The 24,704-nt window shown below is 46.9% G+C and overlaps 1 protein-coding gene and 1 non-coding gene across 3 annotated transcripts in view; one reads left to right on the forward strand and one right to left on the reverse strand.

The window, feature by feature from the left end:
• LOC140198785 (ubiquitin-associated and SH3 domain-containing protein A-like) overlaps positions 1-24,704 on the reverse strand; it is a 96,559-nt gene that overhangs the window by 22,671 nt on the left and 49,184 nt on the right. For both annotated transcript variants that reach the window (XM_072259811.1, XM_072259812.1), the window contains 4 exons: positions 19,814-19,983; positions 16,632-16,840; positions 10,029-10,149; positions 9,081-9,189 (listed from right to left, as the gene is read on the reverse strand). In XM_072259811.1, the coding sequence (XP_072115912.1) occupies positions 9,081-9,189; positions 10,029-10,149; positions 16,632-16,840; positions 19,814-19,983 (609 nt within the window). The remainder of the gene's footprint in view (positions 1-9,080; positions 9,190-10,028; positions 10,150-16,631; positions 16,841-19,813; positions 19,984-24,704) is intronic.
• Positions 21,129-21,292, forward strand: LOC140199913 (U1 spliceosomal RNA). The gene has a single exon (XR_011886527.1). It is a non-coding gene; the product is annotated as a U1 spliceosomal RNA (small nuclear RNA).

Here is a 24,704-nt window from a genome sequence, read left to right on the forward strand (position 1 = left end):
GTCTATCCAAATGCTTGTAGATTCTGTCTCTTAGTACTCCCTCCAATAACTTACCTACTACCGATGTTAAATTTACCGGCCTATAATTTCCTGGATTACTTTTCGATCCTTTTTTAAATAACAGAACAACATGAGCCACTCTCCAATCCTCTGGCACCTCACCTGTAAACAGCGACATTTTAAATATTTCTGCCAGGGCCCCTGCAATTTCAACACTAGTCTCCTTCAAGGTCCAAGGGAACACCCTGTCAGGTCCCGGGGATTTATCCACTTTAATTTTCCTCAAGACAGCAAGGTCCTCCTTCTTTTCGATCTGTACAGTTTCCATGATCTCACTACTTGTTTCCCTTAATTCCATAGACTTCATGCCAGTTTCTTTAGTAAATACAGACGCAAAAAACCTATTTAAGATCTCCCCCATTTCCTTTGGTTCCGCACATAGCCGACCACTCTGATCTTCAAGAGGACCAATTTTATCCCTTACAATCCTTTTGCTCTTAATATACCTGTAAAAGCTCTTTGGATTATCCTTCACTTTGACTGCCAAGGCAACCTCATGTCTTCTTTTAGCCCTCCTGATTTCTTTCTTAAGTATTTTCTTGCACTTCTTATACTCCTCAAGTACCTTACTTACTCCCTGTTTCCTATACATGTCATACAACTCCCTCTTCTCCTTTATCAGAGTTGCAATATCCCTTGAGAACCAAGGTTCCTTATTCCTATTCACTTTGCTTTTAATCCTGACAGGAACATACAAACTCTGCACTCTCAAAATTTCTCCTTTGAAGGCTTCCCACCTTCTCACATCTTTGCCAGAGAACAACCTGTCCCAATCCACGCTTTTTAGATCCTTTCTCATTTCTTCAAATTTGGCCTTCTTCCAGTTCAGAACCTCAACCCTAGGACCAGATCTATCCTTGTCCATGATCAAGTTGAATCATGAAATAAATGCCATCATTACGTTTGACTCCTTTATCACAGCCTCAGCCAGTAAATTAGCCTTCTGAGAGTCTTGTATGAGGACTCCTAAATCCCTTTGCACCTCTGATGTTTAAATATATAGAAACAAAGAAATCTACAGCACATTACAGGCCCTTCTGCCCACAATGTTGTGCCAACCCTGTCACCTACTCTTAAAAACTGACTGGAATTTCTCTACCGTGTAGCCCTCCATTTTTCGAAGGTTTGAACCTTCTCCTCTTTTAGATAATAGTCTGCACTGTTGTTCCTTTTTATCTCTTAGAAGCCAGTGATCTCAATATGACTGACTTCAACTTGAAATTAGGTAGGGAGAAAGTAAAGTCTGATGTAGCAGTATTTCAGTGGAGTAAAGGAAATTACAGTGGTATGAGGGAGGAGTTGGCCAAACTAAATTGGAAGGTGATTCTTGCAGGGATGACAGCACAGCAGCAATGGTGTGAGTTTCTGGGGAAAATGAGGAAGGTTCAGGACATATGTATTCCAAAAATGAAGAAATAATCAAATGGCAAAATAGTACAACCGTGGCTGACAAAGGAAGTCAAAGCTATTGCAAAAGGAAAAGAGAAGGCATACAACAAAGCAAAAATCAGTGGGATGATAGAGGATTGGGAAGCTTTTAAAAACCTACTGAGAGAACTAAACGAATTATTAGAAGGCAAAAGATGAAATATGAAAGCAAGCTAGCAAATAATATCAAAGTGGACAGTAAAAGCTTTTCCAAATATGTAAAAAATAAAAGAAAGATAAGAGTGGATATAGGAGCACTAGAAAATGTGACCGGAGAAATAATAATGGGGGAAAAGGAGATGGCAGATGAACTAAATGAGTATTTTGCCTCAGTCCTCACTGTGGAAGACACTAGCAGTGTATCAGATGTTGTAGTGTGTGAAGGAAGAGAAGTGGGTGCAGTTACTGTTACAAGAGAGAAGGTGCTCAAAAAGTTAAGAGCCCATTGTATTACAGGAAAGTTACTGGCATGGTTAGAGCATTGGCTAATTGGCATGAGACGGCGAGTGGGAATAAAAGGATCCTTGTCCGGTTGGCTGCCAGTGACTAGTGGTGTTCCACAGGGGTCGGTGTTGGGACCACTTCTTTTTATGCTGTATATCAATGATTTAGATGATAAAATAGATGGCTTTTTTGCCAAGTTTGCAGATGATACGAAGATTGGTGGAAGGGTAGGTAGTGTTGAGGAAACAGGTAGGATGCAAAAGGACTTAGATAGATTAGGAGAATTGGCAAGAAAGAGGTAAATGAAATGCAATGTTGGAAAATGCATGGTCATGCACTTTGGTAGTAGAAATAAATGTACGAACAATTTTCTAAACAGGGAGAAAATCCAGGAATCTGAGATGCAGAGGGACTTGGGAGTCCTTGTGCAGAACACCCTAAGGTGAACTTGCAGGTTGGGTCGGTGGTGAGGAAGGCAAATGCCATGTTAGCATTCATTTCAAGAGGTCGAAAATACAAGAGCGAGGAGATGATGCTGAGGCTTTATAAGTCACTGGTGAGGCCTCACCTTGAGTACTGTGAACAGTTTTGGGCCCCTCATCTTAGAAAAGATGTGCTGGCACTGGAGATGATCCAGAAGAAGTTCACCAGGATGATTCCAGGAATGAAAAGGTTATCATACAAGGAACATTTGATGGCTCTGGGTCTGTACTCACTGGAATTCAGAAGGATGAGGGGGAGACATTGAAACCTTTTGAATGTTGAAAGGCCTAGACAGAGTAGATGTGGAAAGGATGTTTCCCATGGTGGGAGAGTCTAGGACAAAAGGGCACAGCCTCAGGAAAGAGGGGTATCCATACAAAACAGAGATGCGGAGAAATTTCTTTAGCCAAAGGGTGGTGAATTTGTGAAATTTGTTGCCAGGTGCAACTGTGGAGGCCAGGTCGTTGGGTGTATTTAAGGCAGTGATTGATAGGTTCTTGATTGAACATGGCATCAACGGTAATGCGGAGAAGGCCGGGAACCAGGGTTAAGGAGGAGGGAAAAAAAGGATCAGCCATGATTGAATGGCGGAGCAGACTCGATGGGCCAAATGGCCTCTATATGCTCCTATGTCTTATGGTCTTTTACCAAAATACATTATCATACATTTCCCAATACTGTATTCCATCTGCCACTTTTTTGTCCTTTCTTTCAAATTGCCTCCCTCGCACTACGTACCCCTTCAACAATCTTCATATCATCTGCAAATTTTGCTACAAAGCCATCAATTCCATTATCAAAATCATTGACAAACAATGTGAACAGTAGTGGTCCCAATACTGACCCCTGAGGAACACCACTAGTCACCCGCAGCCAACCAGAGAAGGCCCCTTTTATTTGCAGTCGCTGCCTCCTGCCTGTCAGCCATTCGTCTATCCATGCCAGTATCTTTCCAAAGCCATTGGATTTGATCTGAAGCAGCCTCAAGTGTGGGAGTTTAGGAAGGGAATATCGTCTACAAACCTTTCAAAATAGCCTTCAATTCCATCATACAAATCATTAACATATAACATAAAAAGTATTGGTCGCAACACAGACCCCTGTGGAACACCACTAGTCACCGGCAGCCAGTCAGAAAAGGCTCCCTTTATTCCCACTCTTTGCCTCCTGCCGATCAGCCACTGCTTTATCCATGCTAGAATCTTTCCTGTAATACCGTGGGTTTGTAGCTAGCTAAGCAGCCTCATGTGTGGCACCTTGTCAAAGGTCTTCTGAAAATCAAAGTACACAACATCCACCAATTCTCCTTTGTGTATCCCGCTTGTTATTTCTTCAAAGCATTCCAACAGATTTTGCAGGCAAGACTTTGCCTTGAGGAAACCATGCTGACTGTAGCCCATTTTATCATGTGCCTCCAAGTACCCTAAGACCTCATCCTTAATAATCAACTCCAACATATTCCCAACCACTGAGGTCAGACTAACTGGTCTATTGTTTACTTTCTTCTGCCTCTTGCCCTTCTTGAAGAATGGACTGACATTAGTAATTTTTCAGTCTTCTGGAATTATTCCAGAATCTAGTGATTCTTGATAGACCATTACTAGTGCCTCCACGATCTCTTCAGCCACCTCTTTCAGAGCTCTGAGGTGTACACCATCTAATCTAGGTAATTTATTTACCTTCAAACCTTTCAGTTTCCCAAGAACCTTCTCTCTAGTTATGGTAACTTCATGCCCCCTGACTCCTGGAACTTCCTCCATACTGCTGGTGTCTTCCACAGTGAATTTTGGTAAGGTGTATGGATTTTAGTAAGGCATTTGACAAGGTCCCTCATGGTAGGTTTATCCAGAAGATTAAGTTGCAAGGGATCCAAGGTGAATTGTCCATTTGGATTCAGAAGACGGAGGGTGCTGGTTGAACAGACTTATACTAACTGGAGGTCTGTGATTACTGGTGTTTTACAGGGATCTGTACTGGGACTTCTGCTGTCTGTGATGTATATAAATGACCTGGATGAAAATGTAGGTGGGTGGGTTAGTAAGTTTGCAGATCGTACAAAGGTTGGTGATGTTGTAGGCAGCATAGAAGACTGGAGAAGAGTTCAGTGGGATATAGATCAGTGCAGATATGGGCAGAGAAATGTCAGACGGAGTTCTAGCTGGCTAAGTATGATGAGCCACAGTTTGGTGGATCAGATTTAGAGACAATATACAGTTAATGGCAAGATCCTTAACAGTGTTGATGAAAGAGGGATCTTGTGGTCCAAATTCATAGCTCCGTAAATGTGGCAGCACAGGTTGATAGGATGGTTAAGAGGGGTTATGGCATTCTTGCCTTTGACCATAAGACTAGGAGATATAGGAGCAGAATTAGGCCATTTGGCCCATCAAGTCTGCTCCACCATTTCCCTCTCAGCCCCAAATTCCCCCCTTCTCTCCATAACACTCATGCCTTGGCTAATCAGGAACCTAACAACCTCTGCCTTAAATACACGCAATGACTCGGCTACCCATGGCAACAAATTACACAGTTTCACCACTCTCTGGCTGAAAAATTTCTGTTCTAAATGGGCATCCCTTGGTCCTAGACTTCCCCCACCATATGAAACGTCCTTTCTACTTTCACTCTATCAAGGCCTCCCAAAGTTCAATAGTTATCAATGAGATAAACCCTCATTTTTCTGGATTCCACTGAGTACAGGCCCAGAGCCATCAATCAGTCCTCATATGATAAGCCTTTCAATCCAGGAATCATTCTTGTGAACCTCCTTTGAACCCTCTCCAATGTCAGCGCATCCTTTCCTAGATAAGGAGCCCAAAACTGCTCACAATATTCCAAAGTGAGGACTTATAAAGCCTCAGCATTACATCCTTGCTTTTGTCAAAATTCAAAGTACATTTATTATTGAAGTATGTATACATTATGCAATCTTGAGATTCGTCTCTTTGCAGGCATCCACAAAACAATAAATCTGAAAGAACCAGTTTAAAAAAGACTAACAAACGCCCAATGCTCAGGGAGAGAAAAAACACACAAATTGTGTAAACAATAAAAGCAGCAACAACATTCAGAACAGGCACGAAGCCTGGAGCAGCCGAAGCAGGCCGACAGCCTCGACCTCAGTTCATCACACAGTGGAGCAAAATGCTGCAGAGCTCGCAGGCACAAAGCTTGGAGCAGATGGAGCTTGCCCACATCCTCAAACTCAGTGCTGTGACGAGCAGGGCAAACGTCGCGGAGTGGCGAGTAGGACTGACCCAACCCTTGCCTCCAATCCCGACAGCCTGCCTTTTCAATCCATCTGGCCTAGCATTTCAGTCATCCAAACATAGGGTCCTTCCACCATATTCCAGCCCATGCCTGCGCTTTCCAAATCGGGCCGGCCACTTAGCTCAATTCGACCCTGCTCTCGGTTTAAGTGGATGAACCCTGAATATCCTTCACCCCGACTTTTCTTCACACGCCCTGACTCCATCTCGACCATGCCTCAACCTCGCTCCAACTTTGCATCACACCTGCATGCCTCGAACCTCAAGTCAGCCTTGCCTTTGCTTGCCTCTTCATTATTTGTGGTGATTGTTTACCGTATTTCTTGACAGAAAAAGTGTTATTAATGTAGTATTTAGCTGTATTTCTTCCTTAGGGAACCACCAGTAGTTTGTGGCTCACCTTCAGCAGCACCATCAATTATTCTATTCTAGTCCCCTTGAAATGACTCAAGCTGCAAATTAACCTTCAGGGAATCCTGCACGATAACTTCCAAGTCCTTTCGTACCTCAGATTTTTGAATTTTCTCTCTGCTTCGAAAATAACCTACACCTTTATTTCCTCTACCAAAGTGCATGACTATACACATCCCAACACTGTATTTCATCTGCCACTTCTTTGCCCATTGTCCTAATCTGTCCAAGTCCTTCTGCAGCCTCCTAAATCCTCAACAGTATCCGCCCCTCCACCTATCTTAATTTTGTTCGCAAACTTGACGACAAAGCCATCAATTCCATCATCCAACAGAATACGAGGGAGGGGTGATTGATAAGTTCGTGGCCTAAGGTAGAAGGAGTCAATTTTAGAAAACCTAGCACATTTATTTTTCCTACATGTACACACTTAGTCCGGCGGTCGTGGAACATGCAGATCCCTACTTTGTAGACGTCGGCGTCTTGGACCTCCAGAGGTCCACAGCAGGGGTGATTGATAAGTTCGTGGCCTAAAGTAGAAGGAGATGAGTTACTAACTTCAAACTTTCTGCACAATCACTCAGAGTTGAACTGCACATGCATGTACTGAGAGTTGTATAACTCATCTCCTTCTACCTTAGGCCATGAACTTATCAATCACCCCTGCTGTGGACCACCTGGAGGTCCAAGACGCTCTCGTTACATGCACGTGCAGTCCAATTCTTTGAGTGATAATGCAGAAAGTTTGAAGTTAGTAACTCATTTCCCTCTACCTTAGGCCACAAACTTATCAATCACCCCCTGAATAACAGAAAAAGACTCATTCCCAACACCGACCCCTGTGGAACACCACTGGTCACCAGCGGCCAACTAGAAAAGGCTTCCTTTATTCCCACTCTTTGCCTCCAGCCAATCAGCCAATCCTCTATCCATGCTCTATCTATGCTACTACCTTTGTCTATCCTGCTTGTTATTTCATAGAAACATAGAAAACCTACAGCACAATACAGGCCCTTCGGCCCACAAAGCTGTGCTGAACATGTCCCTACCTTAGAACTACCCAGGCTTTACCCATAGTCCTCTATTTTTCTAAGCTCCATGTAGCCATCCAGGAGTCTCTTAAAAGACTTTATCATTCCTGCCTCCACCACCACCGCTGGCAGCCCATTCCACACACCCACTACTCTCTGAGTAAAAAACATACCCCTGACATCTCCTCTGTACCTACTTCCAAGCACCTTAAAACTATGCCCTTTCATGCTAGCCAATTCAGCCCTGGGGAGAAGCCTCTGACTATCCACACGATCAATGCTTCTCATTATCTTGTACACCTCTGTCAGGTCACCTCTCAGCCTCCATCGCTCCAAGGAGAAAAGGCCAAGCTCACTCAACTTATTCTCATAAGGTGTGCTCCCCAATCCAGGCAACATCCTTGTAAATCTCCTCTGCACCCTTTCTATGGTTTCCACGTCCTTCCTATAGTGAGGTGACCAGAATTGAGCACAGTACTCCAAGTGGGTTCTGACTAGGGTCCTATATAGCTGCAACATTACCTCTCAGCTCCTAAACTCAATCCCATGGTTGATGAAGGCCAATGCACGTATGCCTTCTTAACCACAGGGTCAACTATTTCTTCAAAGAATTCCAACTGATTTGTCAGGCAAGATTTTCCCTTGAGGAAACCATCCTGACTACAGCCTATTTTATCATGTGCCTCCTAGTACCCAGAAACCATATCCTTAACAATCGACTTCAACATCTTCCCAACCACTGAGGTCAGGCTAACGGGCCTATACTTTCCTTTCTTCTGCCTCCCTCCCTTCTTAAAAAGTGGAGTGGCATTGGCAATTTTCCATTCCTCTGGGACCATTATAAATCTGGTGATTCTTGAAAGATGATTACTAATGCCTCCACGATCTCTTCAGTAACCCCTTTCAGAACCCTGGGGTGTACACCATCTGGTCCAGGTGACTTATCTACCTTCAGCCCTTTCAGTTTCCCAAGAACCTCCTCCCTAGTAATGGTAACTTCACACACTTCTGACCCTGACACACTCGAACTTCTGGCATATGGTTAGTGTCTTCCACATTGAAGACTGATGCAAAATACTTATTCAGTTTATCCGTCATTTCCTTGTCCCCCTTTGCTACCTCTCCAGCATCGTTTTCCAGCAGTCCAATATCCACTCTCATCTCTCTTTTACCCTTTTTACTCTTATTAGTTATGAATTGAGTTCAAAAGTCAGCAAGTCATGTTGCAGCTTTAAAGAGTTGTGGTTAGGCCACATCTGGAGTACTGTGTACACTTCTGCTCATCACATTATAGGAAGGAAGCTGAGGCTGCAGGAGAGGTTCACTGGGATGCTGCCTGGATTAGAGGACACGTGCTATCACGAGAGGCTCGACACACTTGAGTTGCTTTCTCGAGTGGCAGAGGCTGAAGCAGGATTTGATGGAGGTTTATATTTTTTAAAATAACAAAATAAATTTTATTCATAATAAATTATTTACAAGAATAACCATTCAATGTGTTTTCATTCTTTGCATACATAGCAAATGCTTTCCATACTGTTCTGTGACATTCATAGACACCTGCAGCACTGTTGTCACTCGGGTGCCCCTGCTGAGAGGGTTCATGAGATTAGGAGAGGCAGAGACAGGATCTTTTCCCGGGTTTGAAATGTCCAACACCAAAGAGCAGCACTTAAGGTGAGAAGGGGTAACTTCAAAGGAAATGTGAGAGAGAAGTTTTTACACAGAGTGGTGGGTGCCTGCAATGTGTTGCCTGGGGAGGTGGTGGAGACAGAAACGTTTGAGACTTTTAAGGGACGTTTAGATGGGCACATGGATGTGAGGGAAATGGAAGGATATGGGCATTGTGTTGGCAGAGGGGATCAGATTAGTTGGCCGTTTGATTACTAATTTAACTGGTTTGCCACAACGTATGTAGATGTATGGAGAAGTATGAGAAAGGATCTGAACCCACCTTCCGCACTGAAACACTGCTCCATCCAGGTCCGGCCAAACACGACGTCAACTCTCTCTCCGTGCCGCACGAACAACAGCCATCGCCGGGAGGAGGCAGTGGCCAGCAGCTGGGTCATAGGTCATAGGTCAGGGACAGGAAGACTGATATCAATGCCCAGCAGGCAAAACTTCCCTATTGTCCACCCACTCACCATGGAGTGTCCTGTCCCCGCTCTACCTCCCAACCCTTTTAATCCTACCTGGATCAGTGAGATCAACAGCCCCCAGCCGACAAAGCCATTCTCTAAATCTGTGGCTTACTGCCGCAGAGCTCCCCTACTGACCACCGACCTGACACAGAGCTTCCCCTCCCCTCCCACCCCGCCATATCCAACCCTTCTATCCCCAGTTTCACTCCACCACACCTCTCTCCCCCACTCTCCTCTCCCCTCCGCTCTTCCCCCTCCTCACTTGTACCCTCTCCCATTCCCCTCTACCTGACCCTCCTCACCTATCCTTCCACTCACCTCTCCCCTCTCTTCTCCTCCACCCTCCCATCCTATTTCCCCTCTCCCCCTCCTTCCCCTCTCCTCCACCCTCCCATCCCCTCTCCCTCTCCCTCCCCTCTCCTCCCCTCCACCCTCCCATCCTATTTCCCCTCTCCCCCTCCCTCCCCTCTCCTCTCCTCCACCCTCCCATCCTATTTCCCCTCTCCCTCTCCCTCCTCTCTCCTCTCCTCCACCCTCCTTTCCCTCTCCTTCCTCCTCTCCTCCCTCATCATCTTTTCCCTAAATCCTCCCTTCCCCATCCACCCTCAATTTCCTTCCTCCATCTATTTCCCTTCTCTCTCCTTCCCTCCTCACCCTCTCACCCCTCCTTCTCTCCCCCACCCTCATCTTCTCTGCTCTCTCCCCCACCCCTGCCCCTGCTCCTCACCCTCCCCTCCGTTCCTCCCTCCGTGCGTTACCTGTTCCTCCAGAAGCCTGTGGATACTGTTGGGCGTTTGGCTGGCCTCAGTCTCTGGGCCCAGGGCACAGTTCCCGTCGATGCCACTGGCGTCCACTCGCGTCAGACCGAAGGTGTACGACCTGCGGGCAATAGAGTTGTGAGTGGGGACCGAGAAGCGGCAGGTCCCCGAGGCATGGGTGTGGGGTTGTCTGCAGGATCCTGGGCACTGTGGTTCAGTCACACAGCAATGACAGGCGGTGACCCTGTGTGGACCAGGAGTGATGCAGGGGTTACAAGGAGTGACCCATTGGTGATGGGGGCAATGGAGTAGCCCAGGGGTGATGGGGCAGGCCCTCAAATGTGACTCTGCCTGCACCCTGGGACGTCTCTGTGCCCAGAACGGTCAGTGAGGAAGCAGATTGAACTCACACCACTGCTGGCTGCAGACAGCCACAGTCCCAGCCTCGCTCTCTATTGCACTTTCTGTGGGACAGGGAGCAGCAGCCTCCTTACAATAAACACAGGTGCTGAAGAAGTTCAGACAAACAGAGACATCGGTAACACACAAACAACACAGCAACAGGTCATTCAGCTCAACTCGTCCATGCAACATTTGAACCTACTTGTACCTGAAAGTGAGATAGAAATGGGGACAAAGAAATGGCAGATGAACTTAATGGGCACATAGAAACATAGAAAACCTACTGCACAATACAGGCCCTTCGGCCCACAAAGTTGTGCCTAACATGTCCCTACCTTAGAAATTAACAAGCTTACCCATAGCCCTCTATTTTTCTAATCTCCATGTACCTGTCCAGGAGTCTCTTAAAAGACCCTATTGTATCTGCCTCCACCACCATTGCTGGCAGCTCATTCTACGTACTCACCACTCCCTGAGTAAAAAACTTACCCCTGACATCTCCTCTGTATCTACTTTCCAGCACGTTAAACCTGTGTCCTCTTGTGGCAACCATCTCAGCCCTGGGAAAAACCCTCTGACTATCCACACAATCAATGCCTCTCATCATCTTATACACCTCTAACAGGTCACCTCTCATCCTCCGTCGCTCCAAGGAGAAAAGGCCAAGTTCACTCAACCCGTTTTCATAAGGCATGCTCCTCAATCCAATTCCAGGCAACATCTTTGTAAATCTCCTCTGCACCCTTTCTATAGTTTCCACATCCTTCCTGTAGTGAGGCAACCGGAACTGAGCACGGTACTCCAAGTGGGGTTTGACTGGGGTCCTATATAGCTGCAACATTACCTCTCGGCTCCCAAATTGGCGATTGGTGAAGGCCAATACACTGTATGCCTTCTTAACCACACAGTCAACCTGCACAGCAGCTTTGAACATCCTATGGACTTGGACCCCAAGATTTCTCTGATCCTCCACACTGCCAAGAGTCTCGCTGTCAGAGCAGTGCTGCTAGGATAATCAAGGACACGACCCACCCAGCCAACACACTTTTCATCCCTCTTCCGTCCGGGAGAAGGCTCAGGAGCTTGAAGACCCGTACGGCCAGATTTGGGAACCGTTTCTTTCCAACTGTGATAAGACTGCTGAACGGAGCCTGACCCGGATCTGGGCCGTACCTTCCAAATATCCAGACCTGCATCTCGGTTTTTTTGCACTACCTTACTTTCCATTTTCTATTTTCTATTTATGATTTATAATTTAAATTTTTTAATATTTACTATCGATTTGTACTCCAGGGAACGGGAAGCGCAGAATCAAATATCGCTGTGATGATTGTACGTTCTAGTATCAATTGTTTGGCGACAATAAAGTATAAAGCATTAATGCTATATTCTGCCATCATATGTGACCTACCAAAATAAACCACTTAACACTTATCTGGATTGAATCCCATCTGCCACTTCTCAGCCCAGTTTTGCATCCTATCAATGTCCCACTGTAACTTCTGACAGCCCTCCACACTATCCACAACACACCCAACCTTTGTGTCATCGGCAAATTCACTAACCCATCCCTCCACTTCCTCATCCAGTGCACAGTCTGTGACGCTTATAGGGGACTTCAACGTCCATCGCCAAGACTGGCTGGGCAGCCGAACAACTGACAGTGCTGGCCGGCACACACTACAACTAGCTGATAGTCTTGGTCTGCAGCAGATTGTGTCAGACCCAACAAGGGGGGTGTATATCCTTGATCTTGTCATGACGAACCTACCTGCTAAGGCAACAACTTTGGCTCAAGGGGGGTTCTTCAGACCAGAACCCCGCGCTAGTGAAGTTGGGTGTTGCAGTTTACCGTGACCAGCCATACAAGAAGAAAGTTTGGTGTTATGACAAAGCCAACTTTTGGGATATGCATAGTCATCAACTGACTGGTCTAGCATTCTCAAAGGCTTGCACCAAGCTTACAGAAGTTCTATGTGAGGCCATGGACATTCACATTCCCAGCAACATTGTTACTAAGAAGACTGGCGATAAAGTATGGTTTGATGACAAGTGCAGACGAGCAGCAAAGAAGAAACGTCGTCTCTACCGCCATCTAAAGAAGTACAGCACCCTGCTGATTAGGAGAGGTTTGCACAGGCTAGGCAGTCATACAATCGAGCAGAGAGACAGGCCAGAAGAAAGCATAACATCAAACTCAAACATGACTTAACCAGTGGTAACCTTGGCAGCAAGAAGTGGTGGAATGTTGTGAACTCCCTCTCTGGAAGAACAGACCACTCTGACATCCCTGTCATTGAGCACAATGGATCTGTACATACAACAGCAAAGGATAAGGCCATTGTTTTCTGTCGGGCTTTTGCAGATAAATGTCGGCTCACAAATGCTAATGACAGCCACCAGGTGTCAAGCAGCTTACTACCACCTCGCTGAACAAAATCATCTTCAAACCTAAAGACATCAGGAAAATTATGCAACAGCTTCAGCCTGATAAAGCATCTGGACCTGACCAGATTCCAACTCGGGTCTTAAAGGAATGTAGTGCAGAAGTTGCAAGTCCTCTCTGCCGCCTCTTCCAGCTATGCTTCTCGAGTGGTGTATTCCCAGAACAATGGAAAATAGCATCAGTAACACCAGTACACAAGCAGGATTCCAGAGCTGATCCTACAAATTACCACCCCAAATCCTTACTCAGTATCATCAGCAAGGTAATGGAAGCAGCAGTCCAAAAACAAGTTCAGAACTACCTACTCCGTAACAACTTAATTTCAAGTAGGCAGTATGGATTTAGACCTGATCACAGTACAGCCGATCTCCTCACCACCTTATCTCAAACGTGGAACACCCTCTTAGACAAAGGTGGAGAAGTGTATGACATAGCCCTGGATATCAAAGGAGCATTTGACAAGGTCTGGCATAAAGGACTCTGTGTTAAGCTGAGATCCAAGGAATATCTGGAAAGCTGCTTAGATGGCTGCAGAGCTACCTTCATGGACAGATCATCAAAGTTGTTATCTCTGGCCAGGCTTCAGATTCTTCAACCATCAATGCATCTGTACCACAGGGTTCAATACTTAGGCCACTTGTTTTCCATCTTTATTGATGACTTGGTTGATGCATGCAGTAACGAGTTATACCTGTACGCTGACGACTCCACACTATTTGCACCAATTAAAGCAGGAGAGAGTAATACAGCGGCAGCAGGCCTGAATAGGGATCTTGACAGGATGAAAGCCTGGGCAGACGACTGGAATGTCACCTTTGAGACTACTAAGTGCAAGGCGATGGTGATGTCTAGGAAGAGGAATCCATCTAACCCCGACCTGTATTTTGGAAACTGCAAGCTGGATTTAAAGAAGGAGCTAGTAACCCTTGGTGTTAATATTGACAGCAAGTTGGTGTGGGATAAACACCTTTCCACTATTTCAAACAAGGCTGGACAAAGGCTTGGAGCTCTGCGGAAAGTAGCATCCAAACTAGACAAAGAGGGCAGAGCCACGGTTTACAAAGCCCAGATACGAAGCATCATGGAGTATGCCTGCTTATCGTGGATGAATGTCTCACTGAGTGTCCTCAGCCAGCTTGATTCCATTCAAAGAAAGGCTCTCAGGATTATAGCTGTAGATGAAGCCACAGCTCGTGAGAAGCTAGCCATCAGTAGCTTACACCACGACGACAGGTTGCTGCAGCTACTGTGCTATACAAAATGCATACCAGCCACAGCCCTGCAGACCTTCACACCATGCTGCCTTCATCTTGTGAGAGACGGCGCACCACACGATCAAGTTTATCTATGCCTGCTCATGCTGTTTCTATGCCTGATGTGAGAACCTACACACTGGATAGAAGCTTCCTTCACTGTGCTATCAGAATTTGGAACAGCCTCCCATCTGCAACAATGGGGTCCAAGCCTTCAATAGTCGAGTGCACAAACACCCATCATCTCTGGGAGGGAAGTCACATGCTTCTTCATAAGCTGTCATGAAGGAGACCAGGATGGCAATGCTTGGTTGTTGGTAGGTAGGGTTAATACCTGACTTTCAAGAGCACTTGTGAGTTATGTTCCGGCTGGACTTAGTCCTTTAAACTGCTGGAGAACAGTGCGGAAAGAACAGGTGCTGTTTTCTCCCGGTAGGGATTAGATTTTAGTTCCAAGTGCTCCTGCCACGTTTTGTCACCCTGCAACCTTATCCTTCAATCTCTTTGAATTATGGAGGACAGCATGTGTATAAATGTCTCTCTCCAGCAGAATTCATCATGATCATCATGACTCCAGTATTTCTATTTTTTAATGTTTCTTAATTGTACAGATGATTTTTTTGTGTTCTATTGCTGAGTAGCAGTGAACCATCTGATTGGCCTATCGGAGTTCTCTTTGGGAACCAGTTGAGTTGATCAGCATTTCTGATCTGGCTATTGTTCACGATTGCACTTAATAAAAAATAGGAATGGCTGACAGGCAGGAGTAAGCGAGTAGGAATAAAAAGGGGACCTTTTTCTGGTTGTCTGCTGGTGACTAGTGGTGTTCCTCAGGGGTCAGTATTGGGACCACTGCTTTTCACATTGTTTGTCAATGATTTAGATAATGCAATTAATGTCTTTGTGGCAAAGTTTGCATGATACAAAGATGGGTGGAGGGGTAGGTAGTGCTGAGGAAGCAATGTGATTGCAGCAGGACTTAGACAAATTGGAAGGATGGGCAAAATGCTGGCAGATGGAATACAGTGTCGGGAAATGTTTGATTGGTATGATTAGAGACATAGTCACACCGTACTTCGAGTATTGTCAACAATTTGGGCCCCATATCTCAGAAAGGATGTATTGTCACTGGGGAGAGTCCAGAGCAGGTTCAGGAGAATGACTCTGGGAATGAAGGGGTTAACATATGAGGAGTGTTTGGCAGCTTTGGGCCTGTACTCGCTGGAATTTCGAAGAGTGCTGGGGGATCTCATTGAAACCTAGCAGATGTCAAAAGGACTAGATTGGATGGATGTGAAGAGGATGTTTCCTGTAGTGGGGGTATCCAGAACTCGAGGGCACAGCCTCAAAATTGAGGGGCGATCTTTTACAACAGAGGTAAGGTGGAATTTTTTTAGCCAGAGAGCAGTGAATCTGTGGAATGCTCTGTCACAGACTGAGGTGGAGGCTAAGTCCGTGGGTATATTTAAGGCAGAATTTGAACGTTTTCTAATCAGTCAGGGCATCAAAGGATATGGTGAGAGGACAGGTGTATGGGGTTGAATGAGATCTGGGATCGGCCATGATGTAATGGCAGAGCAGACTCAATGGGCTGAATGGCCTCATTCTGTCCCTATGTCTTATGGACCTTTCAACCCACAGTCCCTGACCCCAGTACCTGATCTCTGAACTTACCTATCCCTTACCCCAGTACTTGATCTCTGAACTCACCTGTCCCTGATCCCAGTACCTGATCTCTGAACTCACCTGTGCCTGACCCCAGATCCTGATCTCTGAACTCACCTGTCCCTGACCCCAGAATCTGATCTCTGAACTCACCTGCCCCTGACCCCAGATCCTGATCTCTGAACTCACCTGTTCCTGACTCCAGAATCTGATCTCTGAACTCACCTGTGCCTGACCCCAGTACCTGATCTCTGAACTCACCTGTCCCTGACCCCAGTACCTGATCTCTGAACTCACCTGTCCCTGACCCCAGTACCTGATCTCTAAACTCACCTGTTCCTGACCCCAGTACCTGATCTTTGAACTCACCCGTCCCTGACCCCAGTACCTGATCTCTGAACCCACCCATCCCTGACCCCAGTACCTGATCTTTGAACTCACCTGTCCCTGACCCCAGAACCTGATCTCTGAACTCACCTGTGCCTGACCCCAGATCCTGATCTCTGAACTCACCTGTCCCTGACCCCAGAATCTGATCTCTGAACTCACCTGCCCCTGACCCCAGATCCTGATCTCTGAACTCACCTGTTCCTGACCCCAGTACCTGATCTCTGAACTCACCTGTCCCTGACCCCAGAACCTGATCTCTGAACTCACCTGTCCCTGACCCCAGAACCTGATCTCTGAACTCACCTGTGCCTGAACCCAGTACCTGATCTCTGAACTCACCTGTGCTTGACCCAGGTGCCCAAAATTTCAACCTACCTGTGCCTGACCCAGGAGGCCAACATTTCAACGTACCTGTGCCTAACCCAGGTGGCCAAAATTTCAACCTACCTGTGCTTGACCCAGGTGCTGGATTCGGGTGCTCTCTCCGTGTAGTTCTTGGGCAGCAGCCCCCGGCACCCTGTGCGTTGTGAGGTGCCGAAGAGCCAGCCCTGGCTCACTCCCTCCTGCTCAGAGGGATGCTGGAAGATGTAGTCGCCAGAATTCAGCCTTATCTCATCTTCATTCTGGGGTTCGTATGGGTAGAGTGCCTGAAAAACCTGGTAATATCATGAAGTAACACCAGTTAGGGTGTGGTACCGGAATTTAACCTTTCAAATCATCTGCAGCGTGGGGCAGGGAGGGAAGCTGGAAGACATATCTCAGTCCTCAAGGAACACCTTGCTCCATATCCCACTTCTCACTGTTTCCCTCATAATTTGGTTCATCTGTAATCTCCAGTTTAAAGCTAATGGCCGAGCAACTTCAACTGCATCACCCCAGACACTTGTCCCGAGTCTGGGACCAGGGACCCTCTCTGAAACACACAGTTGCTGGAGCAACTCAGCAGGTCAAGCAGCATCTATGGAAATTAATGACCAGTTGATGTTTTGGGCTGAGACCCTTCTTCAGTATGTTCCCCTAAACCGCAAGTAGCAGAACAAAAAGGTGGACGTTCTGGAAGTCAGGAATAAAACTAAACCTTGCTGAAATTTCATTGGGTCAGGCAAAATCTGCATAGCGAAAAACCGAGCTAAGCCTTTGAGTGGATGATCTTTACTTTCCTGTACAGTGCTCTAGGACAGGGGTTAGACAATAGACAACAGGTGCAGGAGTAGGCCATTCGGCCCTTTGAGCCAGGCCCTTCCCAACCTTTTTTATGCCATGGACCCTACCACTAACCAAGAGGCTAGGAACCCCTGCTCTGGGAGCATTGAGCCAAAACACTACCTTTGCTTCTCTTTCCACAGATGCTACCTGACCTGCTGAGCATTTTCAGCATCTTCTGTTTGCATGAGTGACCAGGATTGAGTTCACTCCACCTGCCCATCATTTCCCCTTAATGTCTCCAATTCTCCATTCAGCTCATCACCAACCATTAAGTGCAGGAAATGTTTGTATAATCTCTCCTGTTAATTGTCCCTTGGAGTCTGCGCTTGCCTCTTGTAAAACTGAACCACAGACAACTGCACGACATCGCCGTGTGGACCCATTGGCCCATCTAGTCTGTGCTGGTCTGGCCTCCTGCCTCCATCCATGTACTTACATCCACCCCTTCTGTTGGCAGCTCGTCCACACTCTCACCACCCTCTCAGAGAAGTAGTTCCCCTGTAGATTCCCCTTAGACACTTCACCTTTCACCCATAGCCTATGATCTCTAGTTCTAGTCTCACCCAACTTCAGTGGAAAAAGCCTACTTGCATTAATCTATCTGTAACACTCATAATTTTGTCTACCTCTATCAAATCCCTCCTCATTCTCCAATGCTCTAGGGAACAAAGTTCTAACCTGTTCAACATTTCCTTATAACTGAGGTCCTCAAGTCCCAGCAATGTCTCTGTAAATTTTCTCCATACTTTTTCAAACTTCTTTCTAACTTTCCTACACACAATATTCCAAATATGACCTCACCAGCATCTTATACAACTTACACATCTCCTGTACTCAGTACATTGATTTATGAAGGCCAATGTACCAAAAGCTTTCTTTACAACCCTATCTACCTGTGACACCAGTTTCAATGAATTATGTACCTGTATTCCCAGATCCCTCTGTTCTCCCACACCCCTCAGTGCCCTACCGTTCACTGTGTAAATTCTACTCTGGTTGGTCCTACTGAAGTACAACATCTCACACGTGTCTGCATTAACTTCCATCTGCAATTATCCTCTATTTTCCTGAGGACTGAAAATGTAGTTCTGGTCTAAACAGACCTGGTGACCTCCCCATCCACCCCCTCCATCCCCCATCCACCCTCCCCACCCCTGTCCACCCCGTCCATCCCCCCACCCCCGTCCAACCCCCGTCCACCCTCCCCACCCCTGTCCACCCCCCATTCACTCTCCCCATCCCTGTCCACCCCCCCGTCCATCTACCTTCCACCCTCTCCACCCCCGTCCACCCCCCCACCCCCTTCATCCCCCGTCCACCCTCCCCACCCCTGTCCACCCCCCATTCACTCTCCCCATCCCTGTCCACCCCCCCCACCCCGTCCATCTACCTTCCACCCTCTCCACCCCCGTCCACCCCCCCACCCCGTTCATACCCCATCCACCCTCACCATCCCTGTCCACCCCCAATCTACCCCCCACCCCGTCCACCCCCCCCACCCCGTCCACCTTTCCCACCCCGTCCATCTACCTTCCACCCTCCCCGCCCCCGTCCACCCCCCATTCACTCTCCCCATCCCCGTCTACTCCCCCACCCCGTCCATCCCCCATCCACCTTTCCCACCCCTGTCCATCTACCTTCCACCCTCCCCATCCCTGTCCACCTCCAATCCACCCTCCACCCCCATCCACCTTCCCCACCCCCGTCCACCCCCCGTCCATCCCCCACCCTCGTCCAACCCCTGTCCACCCTCCCCACCCCTGTCCAACCCCCCACCCCGTCCATCCCCCATCCACCCTCCCCATCCCTGTCCACCCCCAATCCACCACCCACCCTGTCCACCCCCCCACCCCCGTCCACCTTTCCCACCCCGTCCACCTTTCCCACCCCATCCATCCACCTTCCACCCTCCCCACCCCCAATCCACCACCCACCCCCGTCCATCCCCCCCACCCCCATCCACCCTCCCCATCCCTGTCCACCCCCAATCCACCCCCCACCCCTGTCCACCCTCCCCACCCCCGTCCACCCCATTACATCCCCCCACCCCTGTCCAACCCCCGTCCACCCTCCCCATCCCTGTCCACCCCAATCTACCCCCCACCCCCATCCACCCCTTACTGTCTGGTCAACCCATCCTTGTCCCTTCCACACTGACCAGTCACCCCACCCCCACAGACACATTCACCCCACACCCCCAACACTGAAATCTGTTTTGCCCGACAGAAATCTCTCCTCCCTACACTGACTTCTTCCCCTCCCCCACACCACGACCCGTCCCTTCTGGTAGTGCACATGTCCCAGGAGTGGAGGACTGCCTCCCATTCGTAGCTTAACCCCATTCTGAGACTCGACTCTCCCCGTCTACCCCGACGTACTCCCCCATTCTGACACCTGCCCCCCACGGTCCCCGTGGCAGGTACCTGATAGTGCACGAAGCGCATGTCCCGGGAGTACAGGACTGCTTCCCACTTGCAGTTTATTCCCAGACTGATCCTGCGAGCTCTGGCCTCCAGCTCGGGCTGGTGCTGGGGAAGGAAGCGGTGAGACAGGGTGAGGTGCAGGGGGTTGTTGCTGACCTCCACGTGACAGTCTGTGAGAGAGGGAGAGAGACAGAGAGAGCATGGTTCGCTGACAATTCCACCCGGGACGGGCAGTATTGGCGCAGATTTATCAGGACGTGTTCATTGCGTGTTGCTCACTGGGAGCACAGGGTGGACTGGTCTGCACGTTGAGGTCATTGGGGTCCCACATCAGGAGAGGGTAGGGGACATAGAGTGCCACATTTTTGAAAGGTCCCAGTACTTTGTGTATTTAGAGCAGGAGGATAACCAGAGAAACAGAGGGCCCATTGGAGTTCAGAACGGCCAGTGGTTGTGAGGATACAGAAGGTACCTGAGGATGAACAAATCTTTTACATCTGGGGTCACATGGCAGGACTTTGTTGATGGAGAATTTGGAGAGTGGGGCAGTAAAACTCTGCCTTAAAACTAACCTGCTGGAGGAACTGGGAGGGTCAACCTTCATCTGCGGGGAGCAGGAAGAGTTAATGTTCTGCGTCTGGACACTTCCTTAGGACTCGAAACATCAAACATTCCTTAGAGAGCCACTCACATACTGTTGGAGTACTGGATGGGATAGAGTTTGTCAAGTGTGTTCAGGAAACTTTCCTTAATCAGTACATTGAAGTCCCAAGAGAGAGTGTGATGCTTGATCTCTTATCAGCAACTCAGACAGGGCAGGTGACAGAAGTTTGTGTAAGGGAACACTTTGCATCCAGTGATCACAATGCCATTAGTTCCAAAGTAAATATGCAGAGAGCAAAGAGATACAGTGCCTATAAAATGTATTCAACCTCTTTGGAAGTTTTCATGTTTTATTGTTTTACAACATTGAATCACAGTGGACTTAATTTGGCTTTTTTTGATATTGATCAACAGAAAAAGACTCTTTAGTGTCAAAGTGAAAACAGATCTCTGCAAAGTGATCTAAATTAATTACAAATATAAAACAGAAAATAATTGATTGCATAAGTATTCACCCCTTTTAATATGACACACTAAATTATCACTGGTGCAGCCAATTGGTCTTAGAAGTCATATAATTAGTGAAGGCGTCCTAACTATACATAAACCAGTCTGCAGTAAAGGTGTTTCAATTGATTGTAGTACAAATACACCTGTATCTGGAAGGTCCAACTGCTGGTGAGTCAATAACCTGGCAAAAGCTACACCATGAAGACTTACCTGGCAGGGGAGAGACCGTGATCATTAAGGCGGTTCTCCCAGGACAAGGCTATCCCATTGCACTTCGGGTGTGCTGACACCTGCCATGTCCCCAAATGCAGGATGCTCGACTGCAAAATTTGCGGTAGTGGGGGACAGCGTTCGCGCTCTATTTAGAAATTAATTAAATTATAAAAAAAAAGAACACTCCAAGCAACTCCGTGAAAAGGTTATTGAAAAGCACAAGTCAGGAGATGGATACAAGAAAATTGCCAAGTCACTGAACATCCCTTGGAGTACAGTTAAGCCAATCATTAAGAAATGGAAAGAATATGGCACAGCTGTAAATCTGCCTAAAGCAGGCTGTCCTCAAAAACTGAGTGACCATGCAGGAATGGGACTAGTGAGGGAGCTCACCAAGAGACCTATGACAACTCTGGAGGAGTTACGAGCTTCAGTGTCTGTGATGGGAGAGACTGCACATACAACAACTGTTGCCTGGGTGCTTCACCAGTCACAGCTTCATGGGAGAGTGGTAAAGAGAAAACCACTGCTGAAAAAAACTCACATGAAATCTTGGCTAGAATTTGTGAGAAGGCATGTGGGAGACTCTGAAGTCAGCTGGAAGAAGGTTCTATGGTCTGATGAAACTAAAATTGAGCTTTTTTGGCCATCAGACTAAATGCTATGTTTGGCATAAACCAAACACCGCACATCATCAAAAACACACCATCCGTACCATGAAGCACCGTGGTGGCTGCATCATGCTGTGGGGATGCTTCACTGCAGCAGACCCTGGAAGGCTTGTGAAGGTAGAGGGTAAAGTGAATGCAGCAAAATACAGGGAAATCCTGGAGGAAAACCTGATGCAGTCTGCAAGAGAACTGTGACTCAGGAAAAGATCTGCAACACACATCAAAGTTGCTGGTGAACGCAGCAGGCCAGGCAGCATCTCTAGGAAGAGGTACAGTTGACGTTTCGGGCCGAGACCCTTCACCAGTCCTGACGAAGGGTCTCGGCCTGAAACGTCGACTGTACCTCTTCCTTAGAGATGCTGCCTGGCCTGCTGTGTTCACCAGCAAGTTTGATGTGTGTTGCTTGAATTTCCAGCATCTGCAGAATTCCTTGTGTTTACAGGAAAAGATCCATTTTCCAGCAAGACAATGACCACAAGCGTAAAGCCAAGCTACACAGGAATGGCTTAAAAACAACAAATTTAATGTCCTGGAGTGGCCAAGTCAGAATCAAGATCTCAATCCAATTTAGTTTGTGGCTGGATTTGAAAGGGGCGGTTCACTCATGATCCCCATGCAATCCGACAGAGCTTGAGCAGTTTTGTAAAGAAGAATGGGGGAAAATTGCAGTGTCCAGATGTGTAAGGCTGATAGAGACCTATCCACACAGACTCAAGGCTGTATTGCTGACAAAGGTGCATCTATTAAATACTAACTTGAAGAGGGTGAATACTTATGCAATCAATTATCTTGTGTTTTATATTTGTAATTAATTTAAATCTCTTTAGAACCATAGAACCATAGAAACTACAGCACAGAAACAGGGCCTTTGGCTCTTCTTGGCTGTGCCGAACCATTTTCTGCCTAGTCCCACTGACCTGCACACGGACCATATCCCTCCATACACCTCCCATCCATGTACCTGTCCAATTTATTCTTAAATGTTAAAAAAGAACCCGCATTTACCACCTCGTCTGGCAGCTCATTCCATACTCCCACCACTCTCTGTGTGAAGAAGCCCCCCCTAATGTTCCCTTTAAACTTTTCCCCCCTCACCCTTAACCCATGTCCTCTGTTTTTTTTCTCCTCTTGCCTCAGTGGAAAAAGCCTGCTTGCATTCACTCTATCTATACCCATCATAATTTTATACACCTCTATCAAATCTCCCGTCATTCTTCTATGCTCCAGGGAATAAAGTCCTAACCTATTCAACCTTTCTCTATAACTGAGTTTCTCAAGTCCTGGCAAGAGTGATCTTTTTCTGTTGAACAGTGTTTTTAAAAAAGCCAAATTAAATCCACTGTGATTCAATGTTTTAAAACAATAAAACATGGAAACTTCCAAGGGGAGGTGGGTGAATATTTTTTATAGGCACTGTAGGTCTGGTCCTTAGATTGAGATTCTAAATTGTAGAAAACCCAATTTTAATGGTATCTGAAAGAATCTGGCAAGTGTGGATTGGGACAGGCTGTTTCTGGCAAAAGTGTCTTTGGTAAGTGGGATGCCTTCAAAAGTGAAAATTTGAGAGTACAGAGATTATATATTTCTGTCAAAATAAAAGGCAGAGATAACAGGTTTAGGGAACCTTGGTTTTCAAGAGATAGTGAGGCCCCGGTTAAGAAAAAAGGAGGTGCCTACCAGGTATAAGCAGGCAGGAACAAATGAGGTAGCTATGGAGTATAACAAATGAAAGAGAACACCTAAGAAAGAAATCAGGAGGATTTGAAGAAGGCATGAGGTTGCCCAATAGCAGACAAGGTGAAGGAGAATCCTAAGATAGTCATAGTCATAGTCATACTTTAATGATCCAGAGGGAAATTGGTTTTCGTTACAGTTGCACCAACCAAGAATAGAGTATAAATATAGCAATATAAAACCATAAATAATTAAATAGTAATATGTAAATTATGTCATGAAAAAAGTCCAGGACCAGCCTATTGGCTCAGGGTGTCTGACCCTCCAAGGGAGGAGTTGTAAAGTTTGATGGCCACAGGCAGGAATGACTTCCTATGACGCTCTGTGTTGCATCTCGGTGGAAGAGTCTCTGGTTGAATGTACTCCTGTGCCCAACCAGTACATTATGTAGTGGATGGGAGACATTGTCCAAGATGGCATGCAACTTGGACAGCATGTTAAGAGCATGTTAAGATGTTAAGAACAAAAGGATTGTGTGGGACAAAACTGGTCCTCTGGAAGATCAGAATAGTAATCCATGTGTGGAAGCAAAGGAGATGAGACCTTAAATGTATTTTTTGCATCTGTATTTACTCGGAAGAGAGAGACAGAGTCTATAGAAGTGAGGCAAATCTGCAGCAAGGTCATGGACCCTATACAGATTACAGAGGAGGAGTTGTTCGCTATCCTGAGGCAAATTGGGGTTGCTAAATCCCCAGGGCCTGACAAGGTGTTTTCTCGGACCCAGTGGGAGGCAAGTGGAGAAATTGCAGAGATATTTAAATCATCCTTAGTGACGGGTGAGGTACCGGAGCATTCGAGGATAGCTAAACTTGTTCCTCTGTTTAAGAAAAGCTCTGAAGACAAACCAGGAAATTATAGGCCAGCGAGCCTGACGTCAGTAATGGGAAAGTTACTGTAAGGTATTCTTAGGGACCGGATATATGAGTATTTAGATAGACAGGGACTGATTTGGCAAACCCCTTTGCCAATCACCTGTCCAGCTCTTGGCTCCATCCCTCCCCCTCCTGTCTTCTCCTATCATTTTGGATCTCCCCCTCCCCCTCCAACTTTCAAATCTCTTACTAGCTCTTCTTTCAGTTAGTCCTGACGAAGGGTCTCAGCCCGAAACGTCGACTGTACCTCTTCCTAGAGAGGCTGCCTGGCCTGCTGCGTTCACC

The sequence above is a fragment of the Mobula birostris genome, chromosome 6, assembly GCF_030028105.1.
Source record: "Mobula birostris isolate sMobBir1 chromosome 6, sMobBir1.hap1, whole genome shotgun sequence".
Classification (NCBI taxonomy): domain Eukaryota; kingdom Metazoa; phylum Chordata; class Chondrichthyes; order Myliobatiformes; family Myliobatidae; genus Mobula; species Mobula birostris.